Below are 12,521 nucleotides of genomic sequence, written 5' to 3'. Positions count from 1 at the left end.
GAGCCCCACCTATGTTCTATTCACTTTGGAAGCATCAATGTTTAAGCTGAAGAACAAAATGAGATTTGAAACTGCTAACCTCAAGTTCACAGTATAAGCAGATGTTTTAGACAGCCAGGCAATCAACTCTAAAACAAGTAGGCAGACAGACAGACAGACAGACAGACAAGCCCGTACTTACATCACTGAGGTTATAGGCATTAAGTCTAGACTGGAGAATGAAGGGAGCGTCTGCTGGAATATGGCACTTGGATTTTTCTTGTTCATGCTTGGCTTTATAATTCAACTGAAATAAAATCAGAAAACAAAGCGGTATGTAAGAAGGACAAAACCTGTGATTTTATTTGAAAGCTTTAAGATCAGTAAGCAGGGCTTAGCAAAGTATATGCCTTCTTTTTTATTATTTTTGTATTTTTTTTACAGATATACCCCCAAATTCTGTATGCGGCATCCAAAAATGTGCTCGCAAATCTGTGTGCACTGCCAGATGCTGCACACACCTTAATTGGTTAACATGCCAATCAGCACCGATAACTGACCACTAACAAGCAATTATCGACACTAATTGGACTTTACGCACACATCCCTCTATGCATATTCTAGAAAGTTATGCGCTAGTTTTCTAAGTCGCACAACTGAAATAGGCGCGTGATGAGGGGGTGTGTGACCATAATTGATGTGTGCTGTTTTAGAATCAACAGTGGCTGCCGATATGTTGATTCTAACTGCTGGTGCATACGTTGTTCAGCACTAAGCGCAATTCTGTACATTTTTTTCAGCGTTGTTCTCTCAAAATTTTTAATGGTGTTTACATCAGCTTCAGTTGTGTTGATTTGAGAAACATAGGTATGCTGGAGGGTCTAGGGTGCTGCTCGCAATTAAGGATCATTGGGCCATAGCATAAACGTGCTTGAATCTGTACCTCACATTCCTTAGTAGGGTGCTTTGTGCTTGGCCAAGGATCTTGGATATTTACCCTATGCAGTTCTACGGATCCCTCATTGGAACCCTAAAGAGCTGTGTGTAGAGCAGTGGCCTACTGGTATTGGCTTGGGACTGAAAGTCAGGTGATCAGGGTTCAACTCCCACCTGATTTACAGCTGACCTACTCACCCAACCCTTTACTAGTGTTTTCGGACTGATAACCAGACCTTGTGGACAGGGAACCTCATTGTTTGTGTCTGCAAACTGTAGTCACCTATCCCCACAGACATATGCACCTTTACACTCAAAGATGTATATCCTCTCCTCTTAAGCCATCACTATAGATGCCTGTGAGCTATGCCTATGTAGAGGTTAAAACAGTTGACCTATTATTCATGGGTGCTGGGTTCAAATTCCTAAGAAATTAGGTTGTTTGTGAAACATGTACAGGGAACTTGGGTTCCAAAAAGGTGGAAACCAAATACATTGGTGCTTTTTTTCAGCTCAGAAAAAAGGTCAGCGTGTTCTATAAACAGTGCAGACTTTTAGAAGGATTACATGATGCACAAAAACATGACGCAGAAAGGTGACACTAAGCGTGATTCTATAGAGGCCGAACGGCCTTTATAAAATCGTGCTTAGCATGCTTTCAGTCTGCACCAATTTTTCGGGTGCAATATATAGAATTTGGCCCATACGGTATAAACTTCTACTGTTAAAAAAGTGAAGAACATATTTTCAGTTTTGGCATGCTTCTCTCAAGTGCCTCAAATAATAATTTGGATACTAAAGGGCCTATTTACTAACATGCACCAACGCTTTAACACACCTTAAGTGCCAGTGCATACCTTTGAATTATCATTAATACACAAAAAATTGTTCTTAATGCAGGAAAAAATGAATGAGCTGCAGATCATTTTGCTTTTTCATAGCTTACCAACTAATGCCAAAGATTAACTATACCTCAAGTGATGTTTAGAGCACCACAGGCTAATCCATCTTCTGATTTCCTGGACTAGTCTTCTGTACCTCTCCCCCCACCCCCTACTATACAGAAAAGTCATCTTGGAACAATTTACCCATGTCCAATGAATCGAGGTCATGTGGCAAACCAAATAACCTACCTTCTCCCCATTCTTCCTGCCCTTTGTGATAAGCCCTATAAGTCAACCCCACCTCTCTCCCAAATACTGAGCATCTATACTCTATGGTCTTCACCTCTCCATCTCCCTGAATACCTAGGTGGCCTCTACGGAGCCCATGCACCCCCTTGGAGATTGAGGATGCAAATGCTAGGGCTGAAGGGACCACTTCTGCAACCTGTATGACTAGTTCCAACTAACAAAATAGTACCCAGTATGCACTCCTTTGTCCCCCACATGCTGAGCAAAAGAGCAAATAAGGCCACTAGGCACCATTCCATCAGCTGGCATCAGCAAGGCAGACTGAAGGAATAGCCCATTTGGCCCCTACATTAACTTCCAAGACCTTTATGAGAGTAAGAGCAAAGGATTATGTTATGAGTCTTGTGGAACTCTCTCTGGCACTTGAGGAGAGTTAAAGTTTGGGAATTGCTCCTTATACGGCAGATTGATCCTTAGTGGTAGTACCTCAATCTATCGTTAGGGGGTCATAGCTGCCATTTTAAACCCAGAGCAGCATCACGGCAGGAGAAGAGTAGGACCACTCCTGCCCTATCCACTTGACTATAAAGCATACATCCAGGCCAGGGTCAGCGGAGGTCAGGTGGGGTAAGGTTCCAGAGGTGATCCAGGAAATTACAGACCGGTGAGCCTGACATCAGTGCCAGTCAAAATGGCACACCACCTCCCGCGGGAAGGCATTCCATGTATCCACCACCCTTTCCATGAAAAAATACTTCCTGACATTACTCCTGAGTCTGCCCCCCTTCAACCTCAATTCATGTCCTCTAGTTCTACCACCTTCCCATCTCCGGAAAAGGTTTGTTTGCTGATTAATACCTTTCAAATATTTGAACATCTGTATCATGTCACCCTTGTTTCTCCTTTCCTCCAATATATACATGTTCAGGTCGGCAAGTCTCTCCTCATATGCTTTGCAACGCAAATCCCATACCATTTTTGTAGGTTTTCTTTGCACCGCTTCCAGTCTTTTTACATCTTTAGCAAGATACGGCCTCCAAAACTGAACACAATACTCCAAGTTGGGGCCTCACCAACAACTTGTAGGCATCAACACCTCCTTTCTTCTGCTGGTTATACCCCTCTCTATGCAGCCTAGCATCCTTCTGGCCACGGCTGTTGCCTTGTCACATTGTTTCTTCACCTTCAGATCCTCGGACTCCATCGCCCCAAGGTCTCTCTCCTGAAACAAGCTTACTAATCTCTCCCCTCCTATTTGGTATCTCTCTTTTGGGTTTCTGGATCGGAATGGATCGGGTGGATGTGAAGCGACTGTTCACGCTATCCAAAAATACTAGGACTAGAGGGCATGAGTTGAAGCTACAGTGTGGTAAATTTAAAACGAATCGGAGAAAATTTTTCTTCACCCAACGTGTAATTAGACTCTGGAATTCGTTGCCGGAGAACGTGGTACGGGCGGTTAGCTTGACGGAGTTTAAAAAGGGGTTAGATAGATTCCTAAAGGACAAGTCCATAGACCGCTATTAAATGGACTTGGAAAAATTCCGCATTTTTAGGTATAACTTGTCTGGAATGTTTTTACGTTTGGGGAGCGTGCCAGGTGCCCTTGACCTGGATTGGCCACTGTCGGTGACAGGATGCTGGGCTAGATGGACCTTTGGTCTTTCCCAGTATGGAACTACTTATGTACTTATGTACTTAAGTACTTATGTACTTATGTAAGTGCATCACTCTGCACTTCTTGACATTAAATTTTAACTGCTAGACCCTCAACCATTCTTCTAACATTTGGAGATCCCTTCTCTTGTTTCTACTCCCTCCAGGGTATCCACTCTATTGGCTATCTTCATGTCATCCACAAAAAGGCAAACCTTTCCTTCCAACCATTCAGCAATATCGCCCACAAATATGTTAAACAGAATTAGCCCCAGCACCGACCCATGAGGAACTCCACTGCTCACCTTCCTTTTCTCTGAGTGGATTCCATTTACCACCACCCTCTGCCACCTGTCGGCCAACCAGTTTCTTATCCAGTTCACCAATTTTGGTCCTAAGTTCAGCCCTTTCAGATTATTCACGAGTCTTCTGTGGGGGACCGTATCAAAGGCTTTGCTGAAATTCAAGTAGATTACATCTAGCGCACGTCCTTCATCCACTTCTTTGATCACCCAGTCAAAGAAGTCAATAAGATTTGTTTGGCAGGATTTTCCTTTGGTAAAGCCATGTTGCCTCGGGTCCTGTAGCCCATTGGCTTCTAGAAAGTTAACTATCCTTTCTTTCAGCAGTGACTCCATTATTTTTCCTTCCACCAACGTGAGACTTATAGAAAATCTTTAAACATATCATTCAATAGTCCTGAAGTAAGACCATAAAGCACTTGAAATAACAAACAGGGTGCTTTGAACAGTATCCCCCCGATATTCAGCTGGCGGCAGTCAGGGTTTTTTAAAATGTTTAACGTTGCCAGCTAAATTATTCCATGATATTTAGTGCTGGGCCATGTCTGGGCACTGGTACTGAATATCGGGGATAAATTTGGGCAGCCTGGCCACCCAGAACTTAGGTGGGTCCGGTTGATATTCAGTCAGGGTCACATAAAAGTTAAGCAGCCCCAACTGAATATTGGGCCAGGACCCACATAACCTTTTTTTTGTTGTTAAAAAGAGCTCCCAAGCCCCATCTTGCCCCTCCCACCAATGTCCCTTCTTTCCCTCCTTCCTTACCCCTCCCCCAGCCCGCTTAAAGACCTCCCTGAAAGACTCCCCCCTCCCAGTTGTGCAGGTAAGCCCTCCCCCTGGGACTACCTATATCCCTGGTAGTCTAGCAGGGTCATTGGATGCAGGAGTGCAGTCCCCTTGCTCCTGCCTCTTTTGGTACCTCTCTAAAATGGATTCTGTGACCTCTCGCGGTAGCTTGTGGCACTACATGAAGTACTGCGAGCTGCAGTAAGAGGTCAAAGCAGCCATTTTAGAGAGGTGCCACGAGAGGCAGGAGTGAGAGGGCTGTGCTCCTGCCCCCACCAACCCTGCTGGATCACCAGGGATGTAGGTAAGCCCGAAAGCTTACCTACATGGTTAGGAGAGTGGGGGGTCTTGTGAGGGCGAGGTCTTGATGCGGGCTGGGGGAGTGGGGAGGGAAAGAGGGGGCAGGAGGGGGCTTGGAGTTTAGCCAATAATTTATTTGATAATCCCAAATACAAAGAGTTTCAATAATCAATATGAGAATGAACTAGCATCTGAACCAACAGTGCAAAAGTCAACTGCTCAAAGTAATATCTGATCAATCTTAACTGTCTAAGTTTAAAGAATGTTTTTTTGCCACAAGTGAATGATTTGTGTCTCAAATGTCATTGAAGAATCAAGAATGATAACAAGTACCCTAGATTCTTTTTCAACAGGAAAAGATAGATTGGAAAAAAGAATAATCCTATCAGGAACAACAACATTAGGAGTATGAAACCACAGTAATAATGTTTTGTTCATATTCAATTTTAGCATGTTGTCTGAATAGCCTAGTGGTTAGAGCACAGGTCTTGACATCCATTGCCTCAGGTACAAAATTTGATTGTGAGCCCTCCAGGTACAGGGAAATACCCAGTGTACCTGAAAGTAACTCACCTTGAGCTACTACTGAAAAAAGGTGTGAGCAAAATCCAAATAAATAAAATAGTCCAGTTCTGAATGCAATCTAAACAAGAAGTTAATCTTATAACAGTTCTAGTCAAATCTTCACAAGCTGGTACAAGCATAAATATGTCATCTGCATAAGGTAATAATAATTTGTCTGTCTCTAGGGTAAAAGCTCTTAAAGATGACATAAACAAATGAAACAGCAGGGGTGAGAATCGGGAGCCCTGAAGCACTCCACATGGCGGAACCAGTTAAGCACTGTCTAACCATCCCATTATGGCTCAATCTCTGCAAGAGATCAATATCAGAAAAGGAGAGAAATTGCTCTGCCCACTTTTTCTGTAATTTCTTAATGTCAGGTTTGATGTAAGCTTATTTTTTTCCTGTCCTATATCTAGTGGAGAGGGACAACTAATCACTATTCTTTTCATCATTTCCAAATGAATACTAAAATCAAGTCATCAGTCAATCTTTTCTCCATTGGACTAGGTAACCCCAACTCCTTCTAGCTTTTTCTCTATGATTTTATTAACATCTATATAATTTGTCTTCTTAATTTTTTTAAATTTATACTTACATCACTCAGTTGCTTGGAGTTCACCTGTGCTTGAACAAGTATTGGAGAATCAGCCACTTGAGTAAACTGAACTTTATCGGGACGCTGTCTGTAGACAGGCTAGAAATAAAATGGAAAAATATTACAAAGTTAAGACTTTTTTTGAATAAACAAAAAAAAGTGATTTTGTTTTGAGCAATTATAGGACATTTCTTACCCTTAATGAAAAAGTAATTAAATATAAAATAAATTACACTGTATGGAAAAGGTGGTTACAAATTTATGGATCAATATTTAAACCTCACCACAATCTAAGACTAAGGGGTTCATTTTCAAAGCAGTTAGACTTACAAAGTTCCATAGGTTACTATAGGGCCCTTTTATTAAGCTCTGCTTTTATTTGAATGGGTTTATGCTCATGAAGCTCCTTGGTTTACTCGCTCTGCTTTTGGCATCTTTCATTTCTCTAATTCTACTACCTCTGACTTACAGGATTTTTGATTCATTTGACATATTTGAGATTCATCAATATTGATAGGCCCCTAACACAGGTGGTTTAGCTGAAATATGGACCGTGTAGGGTCTATTCAGTAAAATATTGAGTTGACGCCCCCACTCTTGAAGGCTCCTTGTTCTTTTTGGTTTTCGCTCTTGTGTGAGTGTACTTCAGATTCCCTCTCCTGTGTTTTTTGTTTAACACAGAAGAAAAATCTGCTTGCTATGCTAAGTTAGACTATTAGATTTCATGTATTCTCTCTATCACTGCTGAATTCTGGACTTGAAAACTGCATTGCATACATACATCTTTAATCTGGTCTAATTTCTTGACTATTTCATACTCCTGGGTGATCGTTTGTGGGAAGTAGCATCTGGCCTTGTCATCTTCATAATCTGCTTTGTACATTTTCTAGAAGATGGAGGAAAGAAATAGAATTAGAGTCAATTTTATCAAAGATTGTCAGTCTTCCTGAAGTGAACAAAAGCATAACGGTGTCATTGACTAAAGGGTAATGTGCTAACAGCACTTTCATGTGTTGTCTGCTACAGGTCCCACTGAATCCTATGAGCACTCTGGCAGATGGTGGACATTAGCCATTAGTCAAAAATCCTCTATTTCCATATATAGCGATACCTACATCACTCCTCTGTGATCCCACTTTTAGGCAGTGCAGCATGTGTGGGTCTTCAAAACTGCCTATGTAACGTCCCAAAACATCCTGCTGATATTTATCCTTGTAGTGAGTCTGCAAAGAAGAAAAAATTCAGTGAACTTTCAATATCTACATGCTATACATACATAAAAGTAAAAATGAATAAAATACTTACATCATTAAAGTTTTTCAAAACGGTATCCAGTTGATACTTGGGTGTGTCACAGTAATTAATGCTTTTCCCTTTTGCTTTCTCATAGTTCTCTTTGTATAATAGCTTTAAAATAAAAAGGAAAGAATTTTATATGCATCTTCTGAAACACCAATGTTCTAGAGAAGCTAAACTTGAAATCACAGCAAAACTATTTAGCTCCTTAGTAGAGACAATCATCAAAGCTTCCTGCGTTGTGCTAGACAGTTGCAATCTGCTAGCCAATTGGAAATTGTGTGTTTTGCAATGGCTACCCCCATCCTGTTTGGGTCAAAAGAAAGAAAAAGCTGGGAAGACTGTCTATTGACTTTAGTATGCTTCAGATAGAAGGCTAAGGCTTGCTTGCAGTCTAAGGCTTGCAGAAAGCTTTCTCCAGGATGGGCATGTGGTTTTGGGAAAAATGTTGGCAGAAGAACCGGTTAAGATGGAATTCCAACACCACCTTAGGATAGAATGTAGGATAAGTACAAATAACTTCTGAGCAACAGAGAAGGGCCAAAGCCCAACAGAGCAGTGGCGTAGCCACAGGTGGGCATGGGTGGGCCAGGGCCCACCCACTTAGGGTTCAGGCCCACCCAACAGTAGAACACATTTAGTGGTAATTGGTGGAGATCCCAAGCTCTATCAGCTGAAGACTTCCCCCTGATGATAAGCCAAGATGGAAAGAAGTGTTTTCTTGCCAGCTGAAATATTATTTTGGTGCTGGTGGGGGAGAGCACATGGTGCCCACCCACTTCTTGCCTAGGCCCACCCATAATCTGTTGTCTGGCTACACCCCTGCAACAGAGGTGTGGAAATAGGAGGAGGATCTTGAGCCTAAGGACTGTGAGAAAACACCTTTGAAACCAGATGAAAGCTCAGCAGAGATGAAGGTGGAAGAGACAAACTGCACGGAGACTGAAGGAGCAGGATACCTCAATTCTACTAAAACTATAAAGTTGTGAACATTATCTTGCTGTTTTGATTGTTGTAAAGAAAACTGGGCTGGAAGGTTTCAGTTAGAAAGGATCAACAGCAGCTGTGGGAGGGACCAGATTAATTTCAAATACTGGAAGAGAGGAGGGTTACACAGCTTTGGTACAAAAACTAAAGTAGAGAGGTGTGGTAGCCGTGTTAGTCCACTTTTAGAGGTAATCAATAGAAATCAAACAAAATAAAACATGGAAAAGAAAATAAGATGATACCTTTTTTATTGGACATAACTTAATACATTTCTTGATTAGCTTTCGAAGGTTGCCCTTCTTCGTCAGATCGGAAATGCAAAACAAAAACTAGAAAGCCAAAGCTGTATTTTTTGTTGAACCTGTGTTTTTAATGTTTGGGTTTTGAACAAAAGCAATAAGAGAAAAACATGGGATTTTCAGTATCTCTATTAAAAGACTCCTATGGAAGTGGCATGAAGAAAGTAAGATAGGGTGGATGGTGAAAGGGGACACCCTATTGGTGAAATAATGGAACTGAATACTGCATGAATAAATAACTGCTGAAGATAAGGCAGTGTTTTGCAAAATCTTGTTTTTCTTTTTCTTGGTGTTTTTGAATGAACTGTGTCCCTGTGGGAAGAAACTGTGCAACTGCAGTGGTGATATCCTCATGGGAGCAGGTGCAAGAGCGGGAACAGAACAACCGGAGTGTTGAATTGGGACTCTCAAAGCTTATATTACAGATACCCCATGACACTATGTACGTTTGCATGGATGGGAAAAAATTGGAGAGTTCTTGTATTAAAATACTTGTAAAATATTGTCTGACAGCTTATGGATACAGCAATCAAAGTGTTGTTTAGAATGTAATGATTGATAATTAGGTGATTATATTGGGTCACCCAGGGCGAGAGCAGAGGACGGGGTTATACTTGGTTTTTACAGGGGAGTAGGAGGAAAATATAAAAGCTTATTACTTGGGAAGGTATTCATTTGTTCTCCTCTGGACTGTATTTAAGTTGTAGTATAATTGTTAACTGTAGGATAATTTAGCAATTGTATGCCTATATTGTTTCTATGTATATGTTTATTGCTCATAGATACTTTTGATATTATACCTGTTATCATACTGCTTAAAAAGACCTCTGCAAATTTAAAAAAGAAAATGAGTAGGGGGTGATGCATGGGTGGGCCCACAGAAAGGGGGTCCACTAGACCACTAGGGATTTTGTTTTGGGTATCAAGTGGAGGAGGTCAGGTCAGGGGGGCCAAAGGAAGGGAGGGGGCCACTAGATCAGTAGTGATTTTATTAATTTATTTTGGGTACGGGGGATTCCATGGGAGAGAAGGGTGGTTCACTACACCACCAAGGATTTTATTTGTGTTTCAGACCCACTAGGAATAATTTTGGGGTGTCAGTGGACAGAGGGACACAGAGCCCAGCTGGCTGTTTTTATTTATTTATTTATTCCTAATGTCTCCCTTCCCTCGCAGTGTGTGAGCCACACTGTGACAGGAAGGAAGACATTTTACTCTTTGATAAAGCAAACTGTTGTATATTATCACAGTGCCATGTGCTGTTTTTTTCTGACAGCGCACACTTTTCATTACAGAAGTAATGCTATTTGTTTCTAGCATTGAAGAGCTAAACTTTTGCATGACGTTTGCATTAGGAAAGTTTAAGGTTACATTTATTTGATTGTCTGCTTAGGGTCAGACCTTCAAAACAGATTACAAATAGAGTAACAAAAATAAAATACAAATTATAATCCAAAAATAGCATAAAATAGAATAACAAGTAACATTGCAATACCGAGTTTTAAAACCATAAATGGCTCAGATCAAGAATTAAAAGCTAAATGAAATGAATCTTCAACATGACCTTAAAATTAGAAAGAGTGCCTTCTATAGGAAGGGCATTCCACATCACATGGCCTACTGTGCTAAACATAGATACTTGATATGAACTTAAAGGCACATCTCAAACTGCACGTACAACCAGCACTAAGCCTTGCACTAAGTGTTAGCACATGAATCTAACGCAGATTAACTGCATTGAACTATATTAAACCCTCAGCTCCCAGATTGACAGCTACAGTGATGCTTTTATTAAAGGCAGACTTTTGAGACACAGGTCAAGGTGGCTTTAGTGATACTTACATCACTCTGCATTTGAGCCACCTTCACAGAATGGAGGATCTTGGGATCATCATGAATACTGAGGGCTCCAATCATCTTCCCTTTGCTCTTTTCATAATCCTTCTTATATGCCACCTGCAGGAAAAGCAAATATTTTTCAAACACAGCCCCTAATATCGACTGAAAAATAAAGATTTGCACTTGGAAACTTACATCACTTGAAATCCTTGTGTTTGCTTTAGCCACCTTAAGTGGAATTGCATCAATTTTTATTTCAAAGCCCTTAGATTTTGATCTTTCCCAGTCGTATTTATACCATGTCTAAAACAAAAAGAACAATTTTAGGGTAAATTAAAGATCAAATGGGCATAAAACACAGTACGAAGTCATATTAAATATTGGCTGAACCAGCTATGATAATGTTTGTTTCTAGCATAAAACCAAGTATTAATTGTCAATAAATATTCATATTTGTATAGTCTACATCTAATGAATGATTTTTCACTTAAAAGACTTTCTATTATAAGAAACAAAATTACATTATAATCCCTCATGGGATAGGGAAATACCTGGCAGAGGTAAATGTAAGTAGATGAAAATGAAGTTTAAAATAAAGAGTATCACATTAACAAGAATATATTTGGTACTTCTTTCCAGGGGCGTAGCCAGAGAGCAGATTTTGGGTGAGCCTAGACAAGAAGTGGGTGGGCACCAAGTGTTCTCTCCCCTTCCCCACCCTCACACAAAAAAATAATCTCAACCGGCGGGAAAATGCTTCTCTCCACCTTTGCAGTCTGTAGCAGGCATGCACTGAAAACTGAGCATGCATAGGAGCCAGTATTGTGGAGAGCAGCATTTTTGTTACCATCAGGTGGAAGTTTTCAGCTGGCAGAGCTTGGGATCCCCAACAGCTACCGCTAAACGTGTGCTACTGTTGGGTGGGCCGAGGCCCAACCAGGCCCACCTGTGGCTACGTCACTGCTTCTTTCATGCTCAAGTTAATCATTAATGGGACTGGCTTATCCATTAGGTAAGACTAGGCATCCTCCTACACAGCAGCAATCGAACCAAAATAGTTTCTGACAGCCACATGACATGCAAAGAACCATCAACATTTCCACCTAAGCGGTGCCTAGATTTAGGTGCAGTATACAGAATACACTTAGTCAATATCCTAGTACCTAAATCTATACACATCCATTTACACCAACAAAAATGTGATGTAAATCCCAGTGCGTAGATTTAGGCACTGAGGGCAGTATTCTATAACAATGCGCATAAATTTTGGAACACCCATAAAACGCCCATTTCTCCACCCATAACCATGCTCCTTCTTGCCTGCACACATTAAAATTTAGGTGCAGTACATTACAGAATACGCTTAGGGCCCTGTTTACTAAGGCGCATTATCATTTTTAACACGCCTACAATTAGCATGCACATTAACTGTGGAGGCGCCTATAGGGATATTGTAGGCGCACACACGGTAATACGCATATATGGCTAATACACATTAAAGATGCTAAAGTGCCTATAATGTGGCTTAGTAAACTGGGCCCTTAGGGAGTTATGAATGTGAATACTTATTATTTCCAATTAGTGCTCATTATTGCTTGTTAAGTGCTGTTAACAATGCTTATTGTCTTGTAAGGTCAATTAAGTTATGTGTGTTATTATAATATACGCTTGGATTTCAGCGCAAAATAGTAGGCATGCTATATAGATTCCAGCGGTATGTGTATAAGACAGATTTATATGTACTAACTCCCTTGCATGCAAATTTATTTCATGCATAATCATTGTGGATATCCTGAAAAGTCAACTAGCTAGGGGGTGCTCAGGGGCAGTATTGAAATCTCCATTT

At 40.8% G+C, this 12,521-nt stretch overlaps 1 protein-coding gene across 1 annotated transcript in view; it reads right to left on the bottom strand.

Annotated features, from left to right (window-relative positions):
- NEB (nebulin) overlaps positions 1-12,521 on the bottom strand; it is a 424,680-nt gene that overhangs the window by 357,602 nt on the left and 54,557 nt on the right. Inside the window, 7 exon segments of the mRNA XM_030209286.1 lie at positions 182-286; positions 6,255-6,353; positions 7,036-7,140; positions 7,370-7,477; positions 7,560-7,661; positions 10,679-10,792; positions 10,871-10,978. Of these exon segments, the coding sequence (XP_030065146.1) occupies positions 182-286; positions 6,255-6,353; positions 7,036-7,140; positions 7,370-7,477; positions 7,560-7,661; positions 10,679-10,792; positions 10,871-10,978 (741 nt within the window).

The sequence above is a fragment of the Microcaecilia unicolor genome, chromosome 7, assembly GCF_901765095.1.
Source record: "Microcaecilia unicolor chromosome 7, aMicUni1.1, whole genome shotgun sequence".
In the NCBI taxonomy this organism is placed as follows: domain Eukaryota; kingdom Metazoa; phylum Chordata; class Amphibia; order Gymnophiona; family Siphonopidae; genus Microcaecilia; species Microcaecilia unicolor.
The sequence above is the reverse complement of the archived record's forward strand: the minus strand, read 5'-3'. Positions and strand labels throughout refer to the sequence as shown.